Below are 26,339 nucleotides of genomic sequence, written 5' to 3'. Positions count from 1 at the left end.
GGACTCTATGACTGCTAGGGAGAGGGGGCTTGGTAGCCCAGACATAGCACCATTCTGATGTAACACAGACAGCTTGGAAAATGACAAATTTCATGAGAGGCTGGCATGGGACCATATTGGTGGCATTACCTTCCTTTCCACTTATTGGGAAAGTTAATGAACTGTTGCCTTAGAAAACAAAAAGCTGGCTGGTATCTGACCTATAACACGAATAAAACTAAAATAAAATATAAGGACATTTGATATCTGACCAAGTTTTTCTCTGTAAAATAAGCTCCCTGAGTCTTTCTAAAGATCGAAAGATTCTGATTTCCATTCAACTGCTTCTGGCCTCATTACTATCCAAACCTCTTTCAGATGAAATTCAATCCAGGCAGTGTACAAAGAGCCAAGGGGCATCAGTCTGAGGGAGCCAGGTATCATTATGCTCATGACCACCTGGAAGAAAGTTTATTCTCTTGTGTTTTTTATTGAAATCATCATATTCCATGAGTTGTATATTGAAATATCCCATAATTTCTGTTGTTTTTATCAAATTATCTTGGCAAATAAGCTAGTTTGCTCTTTATCAATTTATTTGCTGCCATTCAGGACAGAAATGTTCAATATTTAATATTTCCTACATATCTACCAGTTATTCCACTTCTCATCTGTTCATCATCCCAATGTCTTCCCACTGGAAACATGGACTATTCCCCTAGAATGACCCTGGTTTCTGATAGATGAACTTTCCCTTTATCTTACCTGAAAACAAGATCTATCTCATTCCTTGGCCATTTCCACACCACGCTACTCATGAAGAGCATATCCTTCTCCTTCAGGCTCCTTTATGTGTTGTTCCCCCAATAGAATGTAACTTCTTCAAGTGCAAGAATTGCCATATTCTCATTATATTTATATCCAAAACAATTATTATATTTCTTGTCACATACTCAGTGCTTAATAAATGCTTTAGCTATCTAGTTATCTAGCTAGCTTTAATCCTATTATCTTATTGTCAATAAGCTCAGTATAATTTCTTTGTTTGTTTTGTTTGGGGTGTATGGGGTGCTCAGGGAGGGGTAATATCTCTGGTATGGAGGGCTTGTCGTGCCCTTCTAGGGCAGATCTCCAGCCACTGACCCTCACCTGACACCCAGCTCTCACTTGTGGCTCCTAGTAGCTGCTAGCATGCGGCAGCGGCCACACCCCAGGCAACGGCTTCGACAGGCTGGCTAAACCTTGTGAGGGTAGCCATCGGGTCGACGTCGACCCCTGGTGAACTAGGGCTTTGCTCACCCAGCATGTGAAGACTGCTTTGGCGGAACAGGCGGAAGAAACCAACAAGAAGGTTCAATGGCTGAGATGGCAATGCAGCAAGGCACTGTGGAGTGCTTAGGGCATGATGGAGCACAAAAGACAACACGGCCATCCAATGCAGCTGAGGAAGTCTCCAGGTGTAACGACTTTTCGTGCCAATGGACCCAGGCTTCCAACGCCGAGAGAGTGGGACTGTCTCTGTGCATCGACTTTTCCACTTAAATCTTCATGCACAGGTGTCTTTGTGCACAAAAATGCACAAAGACAATCGTCATCCTCGGTTCGAGAGACAACCAACAATTTCTTTGTTTCTCTTGATGTCTTTTCAATTATAGTCAGAGAACCCAAGTTCAAACCTGCTACCAGTGTGATCAAGAGCAAGTCATTTTACCTTCCTGGTACGTGGTTTCTTCATTTGTAAAATGACATTAACCCTTCTAACTCTCCCTTTAACTTTAAACTGTTTTATCACCAGGGAAAGGAATCCTTTTTTAGTTAACAGCTGAGCAGCTTTGGGGGAAGGGGAAGAAACTCATCTTAATGGGAATAGGCTGTTATCCTCAACCTATATAGGGTTATGAATGGGAGAAAATGTGAGGTTTTATTGTCCCCTTGTCTACTGTAGAAAGCAAAGAAAGAGTGCAAAATTGATTGTCATGGGCATGTGACACAGAATCACATAAGAGCCTCAGTCAAGATTCCAAGGGGTATGTGGTCTCAGCTGAAACCAGTCTTCTGGCTGAAGATTTTGGAGGTAACTGTGATTTCCACCTTTCTACAAGATATCTGGCCTTTGTGAGATACCAGCTCGAGGAGAAAGAAACTTGAGACTGGCAGCTAGACTGAAGACCAGAGAAATAACCATAAAATCTCCTCTGAACCTAATTTGGACTTGAGATATTGACCCATTCCTGGATTCAGTTTGTGAGGTTCTGTTTGGAGGGAACATAACTTATTTAGTTTAGATAAGTTAGCCAATAGGATAGCATTAAGGGAAATTAGTTTGGGGATAAGATTAAGAAATTTTCCTTCTCCTTGGTTACCCTCATTCCTAACCCATTTCCCCATCAATAAACTTAAAATATTTAGATGTTTACCTCTTGTTTCTTTCCCTTAAACATCACATAATAACAGTTGTCAGAGTCAGGTAGGTTATATTTATTAATTATTGTTAATTGTATGTTTAATTGTAAGTTAAGTGTAGCAAATTTACTTAGGGAAAGTTCAGTTATGCCAACATTCTAAAACCTCTCTGAGTTGCCAGGAGCCCAGAGGGAAGGCCTAACAGAATTCTGAAGGCTTAGCTTGCCTAGGGGAACCATTTTGACTGCACCACATGTTCCCGGTGGCCATCTTGGAGCAACCATTTAGAAATTTTTTTTGTATTTTTGTGATTTTGTAACAGCTAGTATATTGTATGTTTATTGAACATTCTAATACCACCTATACCATTCTTAATTCTTCTTTAATGGTTGATGTAATTATGCATAATTTTATTGTTAATGTGGGAGTACATGTTGTACATCCCTTATGGTATATTTGTTAGTTTCCCTAGTATATGTCACCTTATATTTGAATTTAATTGGATGAAACTGGTTATGGAAGTTAAGCTGATTGATGTCTACTTCCAATAAAGAAGCCAAAGCTAAATCAAAATGGCAAAATCATCTACAGATTCATCCAAGATCTGAGAGTTGTAAATGATCACGTAATAAAGACACATCCTATAGTACCAAGCCCAGCTGCTATAATCTTTTCCATCCCAAGTCAAGCAAGATATTTCACTGTGGTAGATTTATGTTCAGTGTTTTTCTCGATACCAATTCACGAAGATTCTCAAAAGATCTCTGCTTTTACATGGGAAAAAATTTAGTGGACTTGGACTCATCTTCCACAGGGATTCAGGGATTCCCCAAGCCAATTCTCACAAATTTTGAACAGAGACTTTAAAACAATAACATCCAAGGAGAGTAAAATAGTACATTTTGTTGATGATATCCTCCTAGCATCACCATCTGCTAAAGTGTGTTTAAGGGATAGCAAGATTCTTTTGATTGAATTATATATAAAATCTCTACAGTGGGTACTGCCTCACATTGAATATCTTGGCTTTGTGTTATCAGAGGGTTCCAGAAGATTCACTCAGAAAAGAATAGCTGATATCCAGAAACGGAGTGTACCTAAGACCAAGAAGCAACTCAGAGCTGTTCTTGGAACAACTTGTTTCTGTAGGTAATGGATACCTGGGAATAGTGAAATTACTAAATGTTTAAAAGATATAACCAGGAATATAGAACAGGAACCTCTGAAACTCAAACCTGAACATCTGTAAGCCTTAAGTAAGCTCAAGGAAGTGATTTCATCTGCATCAGCCCTTGGAATCCCAGACTATACTAAACCTTTTCAATTGTTTGTGAATGAGACCAAAGGAATTACTTCTGGTGTACTGACACAGACTTTAGGACAAAGTTATCGACCAATTGGATACTATAGTTGTCAGCTGGATCCAATTGCTTCTGGTACTGTTCCTTGTATAAGGGGTGTAGCAGCAGCAGCTGTGTTAGTCCAGAAGTCATCAGATTTAATTTTGGGATGTCTATTAAAGGGAATTCAGATAGAAAGGTTTAGGTGGTAGACATTTAGCATACTGTCCACTTGAGAGTCTGCAAATTGATTACATCAGCATGCCCAAAAGCTGGAAGATTTAAGTTTTGCTTGGTAATTGTTGAAAGATTAACCAAATGGCCTGAAGCTTTTCCATCAAATGCATGAAGAGAATTTGTGGTGAAAGTTTTGATTAAGAAAATTATACCTCGATTTGGAGTAGCACTAACCATAGACTCTGATAAGGGATCTCATTTCATCTGAGACATACTGAAAAGAGTCTATGAGAATCTAGGAATAACACCAAAATATCATGTTCCTTATCACCCACAAAGTTCAGGCCAGGTGGAGTTCATAAATAGGGAACTCAAGACTATGGTGGGGAAGATCTGTGTTGAAACTCATCTCAAATGGCCAGATATTCTGCCCATAGCTTTGTTTTACCTCAGTATGAGACCAAGAACAGATTTACATATATCATCCTATGAAATGCTCTTTGGACATGCTCCACTACAGGCAAAAACTTGTAAGACAGTCTATACATATCTCTTATGAGGAGATTGTTAACTTGCTTCTTACTTAAGTGCTTTACAACAAAGACTAAAAGAGTTACATGCTATGGGAGTATTAATTCAAACTGGTCCTCCGGATTATTCTCTTCATAATTACAAACTAGGAGAGATATTGTATATGTCAAAAATTTTGCTAAAACATCAGCAACACAAGAAAATTGGTTAGGTCCTTACACTTTTGTGTTAGTTTCTCCATCTTCAGTAAAAATTTTGGATAGAGATTCATGGTATCGTTGCTCACATATAAAATTAACACATGGTATTAATAATGAAAATGTGCAAATCATAGAAGAAAATGAAGAAGATATTGTAGAAAGTTAGAATCATCAGTCAAATTGAGTCTTCAGTCAAAAAGATCAGTAAGGAGAAGGCCATTCCATTGGAAGAGCATAGAAGAGGATAATGCAAATGAAAAGGAAAATTCAGGAATTAATGGACATTGTTAAAAGACTGAAAACTTATAAATTTAAAAACTTTGGGAAATTTGCAATGAATAGGATTACAGCATTAATGGACTAATGAAGTAATACTTTGGGGTAATGTATTATAGTACAAAATTACATAGCTCTTATTCACACACAAACACAAATATATTTACTACTATGGAGTTGCAGAAGAATTCTTCAAGCAGGAGGAGATGAGAAGGAAAGATCCGAAGTAATAGTAAGTATATATATTGCATGCAACAGAAACATAACACTAACATAACAGTAACACTGACATTACACTAGTAAAACAACATAACATAGCAAAAGCAAGAACATCACAAAACATAAACCCAAAACATAAACATGGTTAGGTTACACTGAATCACTACCTAAATGAGTGAAATAATGTATAGTTAGGGTACTAACATTGTTATAATTAGCTATAGATAAGTTAGTTATTAACAAAATATAGTTAGATAATTAGATTTAGTTTAAGTATAGAAATCTAGTTAGACAAGAATTTTTAAGATAGGGATTAGGTAGGATTAAGTAGATAAGATAAGAAAATTAGATACTGACTTGCACTACATCATACAACACAAATAACAGATGATATCACATATCAAACAAAACTGTAAATACATATGTAAATATATGTAAATAGTGTGTATAATAGGATTTAAAATTAAGTGTATTATACTATATGTGTATATATGTGACATATATGTAAATGTATGTAAATATGAAGTGTATATGAGTATTTCTGTGCATATGTATAGCATACATGTATATATATTGCATGCATTACTATATGTGTATATATTTATGTAAATTATATACATAGCTCACATATCTATTATTACATGTATTTTCATAAGTGAGTTTAATGTTTGGTTTGATTTTCAGTGTAAAACTTATGCAATATTGTGTTTATTGTAATCTTCAAAAAATTTTCTCTAAGTTAGATGTTAATGTAGTACAAGAGTAGTACAATGTTCTGTATTAGCTGATGAGAGTAGTATTTTGAGTTTGATGTTTGCATGGAAGTTATGTTCATCTTTTGTTTTAATGTTATTTGCTTGTTTTGGTTTTGCTTTTGTTTGACATTTGTACTTGTTCATTATTTAATTTCTTTTCCTTTTTTCTTATGTAAAAATTAAATCTCTAATAATAAAAATATTATGTTTTAAGAGATTTATTAATGATCATTAGAAATCAAGTAATAAAGAAGATACAAAATAAAGACCACGTGCCCATGGCTGGTTAGCCATTTTTAGCCATCCCTACTCACCACCATCATTGCCAATTTTACATCAGAGAGAGAGAGCCTCAATGATCACCCCCTTTTTCCTCTCTCTACAGGAAGTACATAATAACAGGAAGTCAGTGGGATCTTGGGATATGTAGTTCTTTTTTTGTGTAACAGATTTTCAATTATATATTCCCCCATGAGACCCACGGAAGACTAGTCTCTCCAATGGGCTTTGTAAACATTCCAACTTTGAAATTATAGTAATTTGAGAAAAGAGGAAAAGAGAACAATAATTGCTAGGCACATTGACAAAAAGCCAGTTAGGGGACAGTCCCCTTTGGCATAAGAGTATACATACAAAACAAATGCATTCAACCCCACACAGTTCAAATCAAAACATCCCAAAGTTCCCTCTGGATCTTCTGGTGCAGCATGTGGTCTGTGGAGGAATCTTCATAGTGCCTTCTCCAAACAGTTCACTCTTTGGATTTGGAGAGGTTGCATGTTTCTTTACCTAAAATTACTCTCAAAAAGAATTTAAACTTTGCAATTAAAAATAATAACATATTCCCTCCTGAAGAGGATGTTGAAAAACCCAGGGATCACTTAGGAATGCATTCATATTATAGCAAATATATTTTAAACCTATATTATTGCAAATTCAAAAAAAGTTAAAGAAAAATCTCAATACTGTTGACATGTGCTTCAAATACAAAAAGGAGAGAAAAAATAAAACTGAAATTGTATATTTTACATGCAAGCAAAAACAATAATAAGAGTTTTAAAACTCAAAAATATAGCTTATAATCATTGACACACTGTGTCAGCTAAGAAAATGTAGAATACAAAAGTTTCTCACCAAAAAAATTAGATCCATTTCCTCTTCAAACCCTTGGATTTTTTTTTATCAAAATACAATACAATCCCCCTGAAGAAGGTATTCATCCACACCCAGATCAATTCAAAGTGGTTGAGTTATGGGTGTATAAGTCAATTATCAAAAGAAAAAAACTAAAAACATAAATGAAAAATAAATAGAGGGAAAAAATTGAGCTTTTGGAAAAAATAAAAAAGTCAAAATCAGAATCAAAATATTGTTAAATTCCCTAGAATAGGTTAGTTTAGTGTAGGTTGTTTGTTATTTTGGGTAGATATCTTAGTTTAGGTATTTGGTAAATATTTTAGATTGTAAACAAATGCCAAAATAGTGTTTTCAATATAATTTGGGCTTTGTGCAAAGGGGGGACTGTAGTAAGCAAAGAAAGAGTGCAAAATTGATTGGCATGGGCATGTGACACAGCATCACATGAAAGCCTCAGTCAAGATTCCAAGGGGGTTGTGGTCCCAGCTGAAACAAGTCTTCTGGCTGAAGATTTTGGAGGTAACTGTGATTTCCACCTTTCTACAAGATATCTGGCATTTGTGAGATACCAGCTTGAGGAGAAAGAGACTTGAACAGGCTGCTGACAGCTAGATTGAAGACCAGAGAAAGAATCATCAAATATCTTCTGAACCTAATTTGGACTTTACCTCGGAGATCTTGGCCCATTTCTGGACTCAGTTTGTGAGGTTCTGTTTGAGGGGAACTTAACTTATTTAGCTTAGATGAGTTAGCCAATAAGATAGTATTAAAGGAAATTAATTTGGGGATAATATTATGAAATGTTCCTTCTCCTTTGTTACCCTCATTCCTAACCCATTTCCCCATCAATAAACTTAAAATATTTAGATGTTTACCTCTTGTCTCTTCCCCTTAAATATCCCATAATGACACTACCAACTCCCTGCCAAGCCCCAACACTGGATTACTCCTGATATGAAATGCTTTCATCTTTGAATGATGCTGAAGAGTTGGAAGAAATCAAGAAACCTTTATCTGAAACCCACTACAAATTTATTATCATCTGGTCTCAATGAGGCCTTCCTTCACTTCTGTAATTTGAACATTCTCCACCTCCCTAATTAATTAAAGTTCCCACTCTCCACAATGGCTATTCCAAGCATTCTCATCTCTCTTCAGACCTCCCAAAAGTACTGGATCTACCCCCTTCCACATTCCCACCTGAGGACCTCACTTTGTACTTCACATGATATTGAGACTATTTCCTAAAAGCTCTCTCTTTTCCTTTTATTCTCATCTCTTACCACTCTAGTACCTTTCTCTATTACCATCTCCCTCTAGTCTAAGATGAAGAGATGTCCCTTCTTGCCAAGACAAACCTCAATATATAGGACCTTGATCCCATTCCTTCCTACCTCCAGTAAATTGCTCCCACTGTCAGAACCACTCTGTTATATTCAGTCCTTATCTACTATCTCTTTACCTGCTGTCTACAAACATGCCAGTGTCTCTCCATGTTTAAATGTGGAAGGAGGAGGAGGAGAAGGAGAAGGAAGAGGATGAGGAAAAGAAGAAATAGAAGGAGAAGGAGGTGGAGGTGGAGGAGATGGAGAAAGATGAGGAAAAGAAAAAATAAAAGATATAACTCAAGGCCAGTTGATATGGCATAGCAAGGAACAGTAACCCATGGTGTTTTGTTGAGTACCTACTTCCCTCTTGTTGTATTGTGATTTGGGGAGGGTGGATTTTCACAGGTCTTGTCAGTCCAAGATGTCCCTCAAAAAGCTCTTGAACCCAAGCATCTCATGCACCAAAATGGGGCATTAAAGGCTGATAAGAATGAGAGATCCAGTCAATCTTTGCCCTCTTTACCCCACTTGGAATCAGCTGAGTTTATCTCTAGTTACCATGTCTAGAAAGGTGTGCTAACAAAGCAGTTGTTTGGGGCTTATGTAACATTTAGCTGCCTTGTGACCCTAGGACAATCACTTAATTTCTTTAAACCTGCTTCATCTACTGTCAAGTGTATATAAAAATCTGTCCTCTGCCTATGTGACTACAAACAAGTCATTTTTCCCTCTATGCATTCAAGGGAACTCTAAAACTGGGAGTCCAACCAGATTGGTTGCTAATCTATTTGGTGGAGAATCTATGTGTGGGAAACTTAGTCTTTACTGTCAACAAAGCATACAATAAAAGCCAGTTTACTCATTTTGGATAGAATTTGTAGGAGATGCCCTGTACCCAGACGTCCAGCTTCCAGTTTTCAGAAAGAGAGAATCCAATAAAAATAGTGAAATGGTGAACACTGTGCCCTCCCCTCACCCTTCATCCTTTATCTCAGTAGAAAGGGCTGCTGGGACCAACATTCACTTACCATGTAATGTAGAATCATCGTCAATGAGGGTTTCTAGGGGCTCTTAATCAATGGAAAACCTATTAATTTACAGAACCCAGAATCAAGATCCTGATCTTCCTGAGTTATCGGGCATGCCCCATTACAATGATTTTCCAAGATGGTTTTCATTCTGATTCTACATGGCATCATCCCTAAGAAACAAAATCTAAGTTTTTTCATGTCTTATAGTCTAACCAAGTATGATACCCTGAATTCTTCTTGAAGAGAGTGACTTAAAGCCCATTTCCAAATGTTCCCCCAAAAGTTCAGTTTGTTGTAAAGTTTACAACTCCTCCCTCCACCCCAATCTTCTGATCAGGATTCTTGGATAAGTGTGGAGAAACAACTAATAATTCACAAACATAAACAATTTAAATGAAAACCACCTAATGCCCTTCTTTCTCTGACTGGGGGGAACCAGATGGTAGAGGTGGAGAATACTCCAAGGAGTAGCTTCCTAATCCCATTCCTCCAATCGTGGATTCCTTTTGTACAATTTAACCCAGGGGAGGTTTTTGGTATTTTTCATAGGTCCAAATACTTCTAGTTGTGGCTCTTAAGGGCTAATTCCATTAATTGTTCTGCTTTGATGAATGAATGAATAATTGAATGAATGACAAAGCATTTATTTAAGTACTTATGAGGTTCAAATCCATAGTACTTTCCACTTAAGTTACTGTTACTGGGGATTAATTTCCTTGGGTTCCTGAAGCCCTCTCCTAGAGATAATATAAAACATATTCCAGTTGTTATAAATTTCTTCTGCATTCCTATCTCATCTTGAATGACCTTGGGTAAGGCAGGCACTGCCAGAATTTTTCATCCAGATTTCTTTTGGAGTATAAAATGCCACATTGAGTATCAGTCCTGACAGCCATATGTGCATTTCCAGGTTATTTTATTGATGAGGCTCACCATGTCTCCAGTAATTGGGATTCTAAGATTCAAGTTGACATGGGGCTGATTGGATTGTGATTTCAGGGCCTCCTGGGGCAGCATCTTCTAGCACAAGAGGCTGGCAAATGATACCCGATCCATTGTATTCCCAAGTCCTGGTGCTTTTCCTCTCTAACTACTTAATATTTATTTTGCATTTATTCTGAAAATACTTATATATGTTCATATTGGTATCTAGGTAGATGGAGTGCTGGATCTAGAGTCAAGAAAACCTGAGTTCCAATTTGACCTTAGACACTAGCTATGTGAACTCAGACAAGTCACTTAACCTCTGCCTGTCTAAGTTACATCACCTATAAAATGGGAATAATAATCACACATTCCTCTCAAGGTTGATATATGAATAAAAAGAGACACATGCCAAATGTCAACCTTAAAATAATATATAAATGCTAGCTGTGAGTCTTGAAATTTCTCAGACTTGTGAATGTTAAAAAAATTCCCCATTGGGGAATTTTCCATTGGAATAATTCCCTACTGGGACATTCCCCATTTGGAAAGTGAGAACTCTACTTAGATCAGAAATGGGAAGACCTCTACTCCACCCATACTTAAGACTGCTTTAGAGGAGAAAACTCCTTGCTGAAACAATGAAAAAGTACTTAAACCCATACTTAAGCCATGCCTATTTTTAGAAAGGGGTGCTAAGTACCTATAAAGGTCAGGCAACTTGTGAACTTACAAGGAGCAAAGAGGTGAAAACTTACTCAGAGCTTTCCTGATGTGAATTACTCAGAAGTTTTAGTCTACAGAAAAGGTGAGAGCAAGATGTGAATTAAGAAGGTGATAACAAAATGTGAATTAAGAATGATCTTTCCTTTGAAAAACGTCTACTGTGATTGGTGGATGTAAGAATTTAGGGGAGGTGACAAAGGAGAAAATGCCCTATATAAGGAGATGAGAAATCTGAGTAGAAGACAGTCAGCTGGGAAAGGCTGCCTTGAAGGGTCTCTCTCGAGAACACATTCTGAAACATTCAGATTGAGGATTGAGCTGGTGAAAGCAGCTGAGATGATACTGGCCTGGTGTCACCAGAATCCTTGCTTCGCAGATCTTGTGGTGAGTGATTAAAGACTGACTGATCTCTCTATTAAGACTCAGGTCTAGGCCATGTTGGCTTAAGGCCCTTCAGACTTATTCCTTTTCTACTCTTTCTCTCTTTCTTTAATTCCTCATTGTATTATTAATTAAATTCTCTATAAAACCCTGTTGACTTGGGTATATTCATAATTAGGAATATTTCCCTGGAGACCATCTTATATTGATTTAAAAACAAGACACTGTAGTGAAAACGTATTTTCTGCGGTCACAATTTACTCACCCAATCTTATATCTACTACAATTTATATCTTCCACTATTTTACTCACTACAGTTTACACCCTCAACCATTTTAACTCTTACAGTTTATGGCAACCACCATTTTAAATGCCACATAGCTTACTATTATAAGTTTTAGAAGAGATGCTTCTCCGCACTGACAGAGAAATTCTATATTGGTAGTTCTTTACACTAAATAAAGTCATAGATATGGACCAAAAAATTAAAAAAACAAAATGCAACTTTTATTTTTATAGCAATTTAGGGTTTGTCTCCAAACAACCCTGTGATAATACAAATATTAATCATCTGTTTTACTAAGGAAGAAATACCCATAAACTGACTTGCCCAAGGTCTTATGGCTGGTGTCTGAATCATAATTTGAATTCATGACTGCTAATTCCCAGTAACAGCATTTTTCTCATTATTGTTGTTGCTCAGTCTTTTTTCTGACTCTATGACCCTATTTGGTGTTTTCTTGGAAAAGATACTGGAGCTTATTATATTAAATTTAGAAGGTTTTGTACAAAAGAAAACCAATGTAACCAAGATTATAAGGGAAAGAACTCTGAAATGTTTAAAACAAGTTTCTCTGATAAAGGTCTCATTTCTCAAATATATAAACAACAAGTCAAATTTATAAGAATCCAAGTTGTTCCTCAATTGATAAATGGTCAAAGGATATGAATAGACACAGTTCAGATGAAGAAATCAAAGCAATCAATTATCTTATGAAAAAATTCTAAAACACTCTGGATTAGATAAATACGAATTTAAAAAACTCTGAGGTGCCACCTTACACCTATCAATTTTGCTGATATGACAGTACAGTAAAGTGATAATACTGGAGGAGATGTGGCAAAATTGAAACATTAATGCATTGCTGGTAGAGTTATGAAATGACCCAACCATTCTGGAGGACAATTTGGGTCTATATTCCAAATAGATAAAATAAATATGAAAGGACTTAGTTGTACAAAAATATTTATAGCTGCTCTTTTTGAGGTGGTAGAGAATTAGAAACTAAAGGGATGTCCCTCATTTGTGGAATGGCTGAACAAATTGTCATATATGATGGTGATGGAATATTATTGTGCTATGTAAGAAAGGATTATTTGAGTGATAAATGATAACTAAAGAGCAAATCTGCTAATCTCCTCCCTTCCTCCCTCTTTCCTTTCAACCCCTGGTTACCTCCCTCCTCTCTTTTTGTCCCTCCTCATCCCTCCTCCCTTCCTCCCTCCTATTTCCCTTTGATTCTTCAGATGGTCTCTCTCAATCAACTCAGAGTTGTGTATCAAATAAATCACCTTTTTCTCTTCTCTAAGATAAGTAAGGGATTTATTATGGAGAAAGGTAAAGATAAGAAAATGGAGGGAAAGAGGGTTTGAGGTTTCCTTAAACACTAAAATAATTCCTAGGTTGGAGGATGGTGTTATACAGTTCAGATTGGGATAACGGGTTAACAGATCTGGAAATTCAGTCACTGTAGCACAGCAGAGAAGTCAGAAAGAGCTGGACTTTGTCCTTCTTTCTTTCTGTCTCCAAGCCAAGAGACCCCTTCTCCTTTCTGTCTCCAAGGCAAAAAGACCAAGAATTTCAGTTTGACTCCTTCTTCTTAACTGTTTTTTTTTTCCAATCCCCATTCCAAATAGAATGTTCTCCTTGATTGACAGTTCTGGAGTCTTTACTTTTCCAGCCTTGTTGCAGGCTTTTCAAATTCTCTCCTCCATAGCTATAAGGAATGACGAATAGGATGATTTCAGAAAAAAATTGAAAAGACCTACATGAAGAGATACAAAGTGAAATAAGCAGAACCAGGAGAAGACTGAACACAGTGACAGTAATATTGTGGAATGATCAAATGTGATAGAATTTGCTACTAACAACAATACAACGATCCAGAATAATTCTTAGGGACTTATGACAAACAATGCTCTCCACCTCCATGGAAAGAAGTAGATGAAAGTACATGATTTATCACTTGTTTATTTAAGTATATGTTGTTGGGTTTTGTTTTATAAAATTATTTTATTTATTTTATTAATAATTTGTTGAAAAAAGGCTTCAATAAATTTACATAGAATTTTTTTCAAAGTGTTTAAGAATAGGGATCTGCCTAGGTCTCAATTTTCTTGTAAGTTCAATAAAGAGGCCATTGTACCTTAAATCTATGATCCTATACTCTCAGTAAGCTCACAGAAGAGCTTATACTGTACTTCTATTGTGTATTTGTAAGTTTGCATCATATACCTGTGTAAGAATTCACAAAATATTAAAAACAAAAGGATATGTGGGGCTATTTCTACCTAAATTATATCAAATAAAATGAGAATGAAATGAGGAATCAACTACAAGAAGTACTTATGGGAGGCAAGTCTCCATAGATTGAGAGCCAGACATAGAGAGTGGAAGTCCTAGGTTCAAATCTGGCCTCAAACACTTCCTTACTGTGTGACCCTTGGCACATTGCCTAGACCTTACCACTCTTCTGCCTTGGAACCAATACATAGTACTGATTCTAAGATAGAGAGTAAGTGTTTAAAAAATAGAAGAAACCACTGTGTTTAGGACCATGCTTCTGCCTTGGAAGCAATACACAGAAAGGCTTAAAAAAATCAAACAACTCTTTTATTCACCCTTCCAATCATCTATAGAGCTTTAGCAGAAGAACAATTTGTCCAAGAACCATTTTCATCTGAAACCCATAAATAAAAAAGATGAGAAGAGGAACTAGGTTGCTCAATGGGTAGAGAGCCAGAAATGGGAAGTCTTGTGTTCAAACTGGCCTCAGATCCTGACTAACTGTGTGACCCTGGATGAGTTACTTAACCCCACTGTCTAACCCTTACCACTCTTCTGCCTCAGAACCAATACATAGTATGAATTCTCCAATGGAAAGTAAGGGTTTGGGGGAAAAAAAAAGATGAGAAGAATGAGATGAGAAAGAGGAGGAAGAAGGTGGTGGTTGCATCTTTAGTGCTTCAAAGCTTGGGAAATGTTTGGCACGTTCTCATAGGTGGGTCTCACAACAACTCTATGGAGGAGATACTCTGGGGAAAAGAGGTGGAAAAGAAAAGAAATCGCTCTGAGGGTTGGGGAGAGGAGGGAAGAGACAGAGACAGAAAGAGTGAGAGTAATAAAAACCAGCCAAATGGAGTGATAATCTGCTCCCCAAGGCCAGAATTTACTGACCTCAGCACTCTGGCCCAAGAAGCCTGTAGATTGCATGCTAATTTTACCTCTCCTATCATCTACAGACCTCCAATAACTGATGTCCTGGTTGATTTATGTCTCTAAATAAGCTCATTAAGCAATAATATGAGAAAAATCCATCACTGTGACAAGTCGGTTGATTAACCATCCCCCAGCCGAGTCAAAGGTGCTTAATATCCCGAACAAATAGGTCAATAAGGAGAACAGCGGCAGAACTGGACCAGACAGCAGTGATCACTCTATTGGAGATGGATAGCCATAGAATGGGAAATTCTGCTTGGCAGTCTTTATAGCCTGGCCTCATGCTTTTGTCAATGTATTAACGAATGAAACTATCCCTGGCTAGGAAATGGAGAACAGTGCTGCTCCCAGGCTTAGTGAAGTCCCCAAAGACCTCAAGGAGAATCTCTGACCTGGTCTTTCCAGGATCGAGCCCTGTTGCCCAATGATGCACCCCGGTACCCCTCCAATTAGATCCAAGACTGCCTCGCTGCCTTTGATACTTGGGGCTGTACAGGTTATTGCCCTCATTTACCTAGAGCTCAGAAGAGGACCACAGCTTGGATACACACAGCTGTATATACCTTTATGTCCATTCCCCAGTGTTCCTTTTGCAAACCTCTGTGCTATAGGCTTATCCAGCCAGTTCTCCCTCCTGGAAAGAAGGGCAAAGAAAACTTTATTAAAATGTTACTATCAAGGCAGAAACCCTCCTTCCCCTTTATGAATATGGAAGGAATAGGGAAAGGTCTCCTACCTTATCTTAGAGGCATCTGGGTAGCATGGCATAGTGGACAGAGTGCTGGACCTGGAATCACAGAGACCTGAGTTCAAATCCAGATTCAGACACTGAGGATCTGGGTGACTATCAGAAAGGCACTTCTGACTACCCCAAATTTCTCCTCTGTAAATGGGGATATTAAAAATATCCTACCTTTCAGGATAAAGTAAGACCATGTTTGTAAAATACTTTACAGATCTTAAAATGTTATATAAATATTCACTCATTATTATTATATAACCTCCATATTTTCCACTTGTAGATGAGTACAGTTCTAGGCACTGGGTTTGTTTAAGTCAAATTGACAAAATAATGACATGAAGTGAGATTCCATGAGCTGAAGCCTGAGAATCAGTAGAAGTTTGACCATTGAAGATAATAGGAGCAAAAAGAAAGCATTTCAGACAGTGAAGGGCAGAAGCAAAGGCATGCAGGGCATTGGCCTGGGTGACCTGTAATGTCCCTTCTAGCTCTCCATCTATGACCTTAGTGTTGTTGTTGTTGTTCATCCTTGGTTTTTTAAAAGAACCAGTGACATCATGGGGTGATGACTTGTACTTGAATTGGATTAAAGTGAAGCAGAGTTTGGCAAGATCATCAGCCTCACTCTCTCTTCCAGGCATCAAAATGGTGAGACAAAAGTCAGGACAACTGGTTATGGCCCAGGATGCAGTGGATGACTGGCATCTTCCATGTCTGACTAAGCTCTCTGAGTCCCTGGTCCTTGGAACAAATTGTTCTCATCTACTCATTCTGGGGGGAGTAGAAGAGGGGAAATCTTTACATGCTTGGGATAGTCACCCCACCCCCCTAACTCACTGACAAGTTTGAGGCTTGTTGGTTCACCCTCAGCCTAGTTTAGCCCCGTCTGCTGAGTATACTGTTTCATAAAGCCACAAGTGAGATTTGTGTGAAAGGTAGACAAACAGACCTGAAAAGGAGCTGGCAAACTTTCACACCACAGGTCTTCCTTGAACAACTCATATACCACTATATTAACTACTCACATATACGTACATATGTATAAATTCCTATAAGTTCCTATATATTATGAGCCAATAATCCATCAGGAAACAAAAGTTTGGTTACAGAATAAATAAGGTATATGAAGGGAAATATGGGAGATAAAGGACTTAAATGATTGTTGAACTGAATCAAACTGAATTGAGAATTGGGACCCAATCGTGGAGTTTGAATTCTATCCCTAGAACTTTGGATTTTATTAGGTCACGAATCCAAAGCTACTGGTGATTTCTGGGTAGTAGAGTTACATGGACAGATCAGTCCTTCAGAAACATTTATCTACCAGTGGCCTATAAGAAACATTGGAGAGAAAAAGCTGAAGGAAAATATGAGATTAGTTAGAAGTCTATTGCAATATCCCAGGAACTGGGGACCCAAATAGCACTAGCCCAGTAAACTCCCAGACTTTTTAATCTCCTCTTCCCTAGGTCTAAGTACTACCCTATAACTGAGTAATACTTTGTGAAATGTCTTCAATTCACATTAGCTTTCTTAACTACCATATCACACTGTTGGAGTATGTTGAGTTTACAGTCTCAGATCTTAGGCATGATTTCAATATTTTCATCTAAATTAGCAAGTGTTGAACAGTGCAGGATAAAGCATTGAGCCCCAGGGCACTTCATTGGAGACCTTCCAAGTTGACATCTAGATATTAATGACTATTCTGAACATAGTCATCCAACAAGTTCTGAATTCATTTGTTTTCTAGACCATACTTCTTTACCTTTTTGATAAGAATAATAGGAAAGTCTTGAATGCATTTCTGTTCAGAATGGGATTCCCAATAAGAACAATAAGCTTTGGTGTTGCCAGAAAACACAGGGGTGGGGGGAGGGAAAAAGTATTTCTAGGCAAATGGAAATGTTCTCAGGTGTTCACAAACAGATCCTCCAGAAGAAATCCTACACTTCCTTGTGGACAATCTAGGCTCTGTGGCCCTGAAATGGATTCGTTTCCCTATAGTGTTTATTTCTTTTTCTATATGGGTATACTAAGATCAACCATGTAACCCTCAAGAAGCACCACTGCCTGAACCAGGAGAACATTGTACACAGACTGATACACTGTGGCACAATCGAATGTAATGGACTTCTCTACTAGCAGCAATGCAATGACTCAGGACAATCCAGAGGAACTTATGAGAAAGACACTATCCACATTCAGAGAAAGAACTGTGGGAATAGTAACACAGAAGAAAAAACAACTGCTTAATCACGTGGGTCGATAGGAATATGATTGGGGTTGTAGACTCTAAATGATCATCCTAGTGCAAATATCAATAATATGGAAATAGGTCTTGATCAGTGGCACATGGAAAACCCAGTGGAATTGCTCATTGGCTATGGGAGGAAGGGGAGGGAAAGAACAAGAATCTTGTAAGCATGGGAAAATATTCTAAATTAATTAATTAAATACAATTTTCCAAAGCTTAAAAAACAAGCTAACAAACAAACAAGCACCACTGCCTGACCTGCCCTTGAAACATAATATTGAAGCCCAACATTCCTGGGGACATTCGCTTTATTTAAAGCTGTGTCTCCATTGTAAAAGTTAATGGGATTTGAGGAGGTCACCTGATATCTTTTTTCTTCAACCAGGAGGTATAAGAAAATTTTATCTTTGTGACTTGAAAAATCTAAATAATTGGTTACCAGGGAAGATTCCCAAATAATAAAAATATCCAAGTCAGCTGGAAATTATGGTGATTTTAATTAATATAGAGAGAAAGAATTAAGGAAGAGAGAGAGAGAGAGAGAGAGAGAGAGAGAGAGAGAGAGAGAGAGAGAGAGAGAGAGAGAGATCGAGAATTAATTTAAAGTGCTCTGGCTTTTTCCTTGGCCAAAGTGGCCCCCTTGAGCCTAAGGGAAAGGGAGTCAGTCTTATCATTCACCATGAGACCTTCTCCAAGCTGAGTTCCATTCCTCCACTTTGTGTAAAAATGGAGATTTGAACTCCGGACTTCAATTCCCAGAAGTCCTTGGTAGCTCCCAGAGTTCCCCATAATCTCAGGTAAGGTCATCACCTGGGCCTGAGGAGAGAGGGGTTTTTAAATGGACTCCGCTTTCTCCTCGCTCTCTTCCTGCTTGCGCTTTCAAGCACATGTCTCTCTCTTGGCTTCCGGGTCTGGGCACACGCAGCTCTACCTGGAAGGATGTAGAGTGAGGGATTGTGAATGGGCTCTCTGGGCCTAGACATGTGCTTTCTTATTTTTGTATTTTTCTTTATTTCTTCATCTTTAATAAACCTCTAAAAATATAATAACTTCTAGCAGAAAAACTAATTTTAAACCCTGAACTGACTTTTAGCCTCCTCTTAAAGAGAATTTTCTCTTATGTCACCTCCCCTAAATTTTTACATCTACCAATCACAGTAGATGCTTTTTCCAGGACCGCCCATTCTTTAGTTCTGACCACTCTTTAGTTTTGACCTTCTCTGGTTATATTATATCTTTTGAGTACTTCACACTTCTTTGTTAAGCTTGCCTTTTGTGAGTTACTTGACCTTTTTGTGATTAATTTAACCTTTATAGGTACTTAACACCCTTTTGTATTAGATCTAAAAATAGACCGAGCTTAAGGTTCTAGCTTAACTATAAGGTATGAGTTAAGTACCTTCATTGTCTAATCAGGAGTTTGCAACTTTATCTTCCCCTAAAGTATGTCTAATTATGGGTTGTAAAACTTAAATTTTTTTTTAATTTTTTAATTACCTTAAAATTTCTTAGACTTATAAATGTTGGAAATTTCACCATTGGGAAATTTCATACTTGAAAAATTTCCTATTGAGAGTGGGAGTAATGTAAAGTTCCCAAGACATTCCTGATTCTTGTTAGACCAAGTATTTCCATTGTTACAATAGGGAAATAGCTAAATCAAATCTTCTAAAGTACAGTCTGATTCGTTTTTAAGAGTCACAGAGGAAAGAAGGAAAGGATGGGCAATGCTTCTGAGAAGTTTTGAAAAGGAAAAGGGGACTTGAACCTGCCATCAGAGAGCCACTGCCTTCTTGATAAAGTAGGAGATGGAGTCATTTATAAGGATGGAGGTGGGATGCAGGTAAGGGCTTAAAGAAAGAGAAGAATCATTCCTATGGAAAATAAAGGAAGGAGTCAATGGGAATTAGTGATTTTGAATGTACTAGAGCAGATTGAATTAGATAGGTCCCTAAAAATGGTTGTTTCCAGCTTTGAAATTCTCTGATTTGTTTGAGAGGCCTAATGATGAGTAGCAATAGTTGAGAAGATTGGCTTATGCTCAAGTATATACTGATAAATAGCTCTCTGAGGGTAGGGGTGGAGAACAAGATGTACTCAAGGCTTATTTTGAAGTTTAATCTGTATTATTAACATTTTCTCCAGCATTTTTCTTAAGTCTAGACAATCAACAAAACAATAAATCAATCCGTGATTTGTAGGTTTGCCCATTTCCAAGGTATGAATGCTTACACTGAAATTTTAACAATGCTGGTTTAAGCTGTCTCTAGCCCATCTACGCTTATGGACTACATTTACTGGAAGTTCAAACACAAAGAAAGTAATCTAATTCTTCCCTAGACCAGAAAATCCTCATTTATGGTGAGAACATACAAGAAAATTAATTTCCTACTCTAGAAAAATATAAGGCACTCAAAGGCAGGGACTTTTCTCCCCCATTGAATTGGTTTACATCTCAATGAAGGTGGGAAAAGAAATTATATTCTTATATTTTGGTTGACTCCAAACACTGAACTTTAGCCAACCCCATTATCTCCTGATGGACAATAGCCCTTTTTTGAAGAAAAACTAGGATGGATTACTTTATCAAACAAGTTAAATACAGTAGCTGGATCCTGCATGATGAATGGAGAAACATTGACATCTAGTGGATACCCAAGCACAGCTCTGTCTGAGAGATTGTGGAAGGAATGGTTAATAACAATCCAACAAATAAATGGAATGTGGAGTAAGATTTTCCTCTTGGGTGTTAGCACTCAGACTGAGGGGCTCAAACCACAATAGCCAAAATATCTGTAAGAAGGAAGGTGCTGGTTTTCCTTGTGCCTAGAGCATGGTAATTAACTCTGCATTTCTCCTTGCCTCCTGACCAGAGAAACCAAAGAGCAAGGAGAGACATACCTCTAGTGGGAGCTTCCCAAGTAAGAAAAAGATATCAGCAGAGTGCAGTGGGAAAATGGAGTCCAAGAGCTTGAGTTCAAATTCCAAACCTCCCACTACATGACCTTGATAAAGGCAATTATGTCTCTAAGACTCAGTTTCCTCAACTGTAAAAATGAAGGAATTTGACTAGATGGTCTATAGGGTTACATTCAGATATACTAAGGTCCCTTCTAAATATACAATCAGTATATTTAGTAGATTCAGTGAATTCCTTTGTTCCCTCTGTGAGTGGGAAGGGGTAGGCAAAAGGACTGGTAATAGATTTTAGGTTAACTCATTTTTGCTAAATGACTCACTATTGGGTGATTATCAATAGCTGGAGCCTGAAATGGAAATCAAATACAGAGTCATAGATTTTGGTTAATGGATGAAGACATTTCAATTGCTCTGCAAAGAGCAAAATTGATTCCTTGTTTGTCAAGCTGGGAAATTGGTAGAATCTGTTCACTGACTGTCCCTCCTGGCATCTGGCCAAACAGCACCAGCTCATGTTTCACTGGCAGGAGTGACAATGAAGGCAATTTTTTATGGGTCAGAGGTAATATTGGTCAGAAACATTAACTGGCTGAGTGCACAGTGAGCCTTTTCTGAGTGTTGGTAAGAAGGCTACGGGTGGAGAGGAGGACAAAATAGAAGGAAGGGATGAAGAAAGGAGAAAAGGGAGAAGAATGGAAAAAGTGAAGGGGGGAAAATGAGAGGAGGGATTCATAGAAATAGGGAATTTCAGAATTGAAAGGCACTGTGTAATCCTATTTCTACCTAAACAAAAATCCCCTCTATAACATACCTGACATATATTTGTAGACCTCCAGTAAAGAGAAATTCATTACCTCCCAATTCCAATTTTGGATGGCCCTAAGTGTTAGGACTACGGCAGCTAGATGTTCTAGAGAAGCTAGATAGTACAATGGATAGAGCCCCAGGGTTGGAGTAAGGAAGACCTGAGTTCAAATCTTGATTCAGACACTTACTAGCTAAGTGACCCTGGGTAAGTCACTTACCCCATTTGCCTCAGTGTTATCATCTGTAAAATGAGAAGGAAATGTGAATCACTCCAGTATCTTTGCCAAGAAAATCCCAAATAGGGGAATAAGAGTTTGCATGACTGAAAAACAACTACACAACAAAACTGTTGGGAAGTATTTGGGATGCTTTTGTCCCATGTTAAGCCTAAATTTTTGCATGTTCAACTTCCACCCATTGTTCTGACCTTTGAGGACAAGCAGAATACATCTAATCCTCTTTATGAGGATCATAACCCATAGCCCTTTAAATACTTCAAAAGTCAGCCATCCAAACCTTTCTAAATCTTATCTACTTCTGACTAAATATTCCAAGTTTTTGTAACCTGATCCTGATATGACATATCCTCAGAGCCTACCTATGTAATCTTAGGCAAGTCACACCACCTCTCTAGAACCCATTTTCCTTATCTTTATAAAGATATCATTGGTACAGATGACCTCTGAGATCTGTTGACTACTTCAGGTCTAGAATCCTATGATCTTTCACCATATTGGTCATCCTCCTCTGGATACTCTCTCCATTTTATCCATATCCTTCTTTAAAATCTTAGATTTAGGGACTTCCAGTCAAGATGGCGGCTTAGAAGCAGCAAAAGTTCAGACCTCTGAAAACCCTTCCTTACTGATCACAAACTGAATGCTCCTAGGGGACTGAAATTCAAACTTAACAACAGGACAGAGCTGGGGAACCCTCCTACTGCACTCAAATCAAAAGGTACGCCCCCCAAAAGCCAGAATCCTAGATCACTCGGGTCTAAGGGGAAGGCAGAAGGAAGGTCCCAGGACCCCTCCCGCCCCAACCAAGAGCACTGAGCCCGCAGCAGCAGCTGGAACCTCAGGACCTACAAAAGTGCTGGTTTGAAGGGCATACCTTGAAAGCAACCTGGGCCAGTCTCTGGGCATCCAACACAGACAGAAGGGAAGCAGCCTGAGAGAGACGGGGGGAGCCTGTAGCTCCCTGGCTGGGTCCTTCCATCAGAGTCTCACCAGAGGTTTTTGCCTTGGGGCACATCCAGACCAACCCAATTGAACCTAATTCCATCAGGAGCCCTCAAAGCTCAAGGAGGCCAGTACCCCTCCCCCCTTAGAGTGTAGAACCCTCTGAAAGGACAGGAACCTCAGGTTCTGCAAATGCACTGAGGTACCTTGCAGACAGTGCTGTGCCAGGCTCGGAGCATGGAAGTAAGGCAGCAGAGAAGCAACTGGAGGGAACTGAGAGCAGTAACACCCAAAATGCTGGGAGGCAGGGGAGGGCAGACCCTGGGCTTCCCCAGGAAGACAGCGCAGCTGAGGAGAACGAACAATTTGCTTGGGGCTAAAGCCTCAGACCATCAGACAGATACACTAAGAGCCAGTCCTCCTCACTCAAATTTCTGACTGGAAAGGGGAAGAAAAACCATAGAGATGGCAAACAGTACAGAAGTGCAAAAGCCTCCAAACACCAAGAAAAGCAAGAAGAAGGGGGTGACTTTGGAAACATTTTATGGAGCAAAAAAAAAAAAAAAGAGAGGAGATAGAAGAGGAAACACAAACAAATGCTCCAAAACATTCCAAAGGAAATGTAAATTCTCCACAAACTCTTGAAGAATTCAAATCTGAAATTATCAAAAAGATGGAAGCCTTCTGGCAGAAAAAAATTGGAAACAATGCAAAAGGAACTCAGCAATCTGAGAGACCAAAATATGCAAATGCAGAAACAGCTCAAAGCTTCAAAAAACAGGTCAGACCAAACTGAAAAGGAAAACCAGTCTTTAAAGGTCAGAATCAGGCAACTGGAAGACAATGATCTTGCAAAAGAGCAAGAATTAATAAAGCAAAGTCAAAAGACTAAAGAATTAGAAGATAACATAAAATATCACACTGACAAGGTGACAGACCTGGAAAACAGAGGAAGGAGAGACAATCTGAGAATCATTGGTCTACCAGAGAAGCCAGAAATAAACAGCAATCTTGATATCATAATACATGATATCATCAAAGAAAACTGCCCAGAGATTCTAGAACAAGGGGACAAAATATGCATTGAAAGAGTCCACAGAAAACTCTCTACACTAAATCCCCAAAAGAAAACTCCCAGGAATGTAATTGCCAAATTCCAAAGCTTCCAAGCAAAAGAAAAAATCTTACAAAAATCCATAAAAAGACAATTTAGATATAAAGGAACACCAATCAGGGTCACACAGGACCTAGCAATCTCCACTCTGAATGACCGTAAGGCATGGAACATGATATTCAGAAATGCAAGAGAGCTGGGTCTTCAACCAAGAATCAGCTAACCATCAAAACTGACTATATACTTCCAGGGGAAAGTATGGGAATTCAACAAAATACAAGATTTCCAAGTGTTTGTAAAGAAAAGACCAGAGCTCTGTGGAAAGTTTGATATCCAAACACAAAGAGCAAGAGAAACATGAAAAGGGAAATATGAAAGAAAGGGAAAAGGAGAAAAATGTTGTCTTTTATTCAAACTCTCTTCTATAAGGTCTACATTTATATCAAATTATATGTATTAATATGTGGGGAAAATATAATTTGTAACTCTCAAAAATTGTATGCATCATTAGAGTAGTAAGAAGAATCCCGCATAGGGAAAGTTTGGGGCATCATGATGATATGGAGAAAGGGGGGGAAATAGAAAGAAAAGTGGAGGGGGGAATTGTTGATGGTACTAAGATATACTCCAAGAAATAGAAAAAAAACTAAATAGCATAATCTGTCTCACACAAAGATTTGGGGAAAAAAAAAAGGGAAGAATTCTCCTATAAGAAGGAGAGGAAGAGAGTTTTTACTTAAACCTTACTCTCAGTGAAATCAACTCTGAGAGGAAAGAGCATCCAGATACATTGGGATCTTGTATTTTATCTTATCCAACAGAGTAAGGGAGAAGGGAAAACCAAGGAGGTTAGGGGGTGAGGGAACACAAAAACGGAGGGAAGGAGAGGGGGGAGAAAGAACGAACAAAAAGGGAGGGAAGAGAAAGGGAAACATATCAAGGGAGGGAACTAGGGGGACTAATTTAAAGTAAATCACTGGCTTAAAAGGTTATAGCTAAAGAAGAAAGGTCAGAATTAGGGGAGGATATCAAAATGCCAGGGAGTCCACAAGTGACAATCATAACGTTGAATGTGAATGGGATGAACTCACCCATAAAACGTAGATGAATAGCAGAATGGATTAGAATCCAAAACCCTACCATATGTTGTCTTCAAGAAACAAACATGAGGTGGGTAGACACTCACAAGGTCAGAATTAAAGGATGGAGTAAGACCTTCTGGGCCTCAACTGATAGAAAGAAGGCAGGAGTTGCAATCATAATATCTGACAAAGCCAAAGCAAAAATAGACCTGATTAAAAGGGATAGGGAAGGTAATTATATTTTGTTAAAAGGGACTATAGATAATGAGGAAATATCACTAATCAACATGTATGCACCAAATAGTATAGCACCCAAATTTCTAATGGAGAAACTAGGAGAATTGAAGGAGGAAATAGATAGTAAAACCATATTAGAGGGAGATTTGAACCGACCACTATCAAATTTAGATAAATCAAATCAAAAAATAGATAAGAAAGAGGTAAAAGAAATAAATGAAATCTTAGAAAAATTAGAGTTAATAAGCATAGGGAGAAAAATAAATAGGGACAAAAAGGAATACACCTTCTTCTCAGCACCGCATGGCACATTCACAAAGATTGACCATACACTAGGTCACAGAAACATGACATACAAATGCAGAAAAGAAGAAATAATAAATGCAGCCTTTTCAGATCATAAGGCAATAAAAATAATGATCAGTGATGGTACATGGAGAACCAAATCAAAAATTAATTGGAAATTAAATAATATGATCCTCCAAAATTGGTTAATTAAAGAAGAAATCATAGAAACAATTAATAATTTCATTGAGGAAAATGACAATGGTGAGACATCCTTTCAAACCATTTGGGATGCAGCCAAAGCAGTAATCAGAAGAAAATTCATATCCCTGAGTGCATATATTAACAAACTAGGGAGGGCAGAGATCAATGAATTGGAAATGCAAATTTAAAAACTTGAAAGTGAACCAATTAAACCCCCCCAGAAAAAAAACCAAACTAGAGATCCTAAAAATTAAGGGAGAAATTAATAAAATCAAAAGTGATAGAACTATTGAACTAATAAATAAGACTAGAAACGGGTACTTTGAAAAAGCAAACAAAATAGACAAAGTATTGGTCAATCTAATTTAAAAAAGGATAGAAGAAAAGCAAATTAACAGCATCAAAGATGAAAAGGGGAACATCACCCCCAATGAAGAGGAAATTAAGGCAATCATTAAAAACTAATTTGCCCAATTATATGGCAATAAATACACCAATCTAAGCAATGTGGATGAATATTTACAAAAATATAAACTGCCTAGACTAACAGAAGAAGAAATAGAATTCTTAAATAATCCCATATCAGAAAATAAAATCCAACAGGC

General features: G+C 37.8%; 1 protein-coding gene across 1 annotated transcript in view; it reads right to left on the bottom strand.

Annotated features, from left to right (window-relative positions):
- Positions 1 to 15,401: 15,401 nt before the first annotated feature.
- The window catches only part of LCLAT1 (lysocardiolipin acyltransferase 1), a 291,808-nt gene continuing 280,870 nt past the window's right edge, over positions 15,402 to 26,339 (bottom strand). The window contains exons 6-8 of the mRNA XM_056813230.1: positions 18,716 to 18,836; positions 15,643 to 15,693; positions 15,402 to 15,540 (exon numbers count right to left, since the gene is read on the bottom strand). Coding sequence (XP_056669208.1) covers positions 15,417 to 15,540; positions 15,643 to 15,693; positions 18,716 to 18,836 — 296 coding nt within the window. The 3' untranslated portion in view covers positions 15,402 to 15,416. The remainder of the gene's footprint in view (positions 15,541 to 15,642; positions 15,694 to 18,715; positions 18,837 to 26,339) is intronic.

The sequence above is a fragment of the Monodelphis domestica genome, chromosome 1 (assembly GCF_027887165.1).
Source record: "Monodelphis domestica isolate mMonDom1 chromosome 1, mMonDom1.pri, whole genome shotgun sequence".
NCBI classification, from domain to species: Eukaryota; Metazoa; Chordata; class Mammalia; order Didelphimorphia; family Didelphidae; genus Monodelphis; species Monodelphis domestica.
Note: the sequence above shows the minus strand (reverse complement) of the source record. Positions and strands in the feature narration are given on the sequence as shown.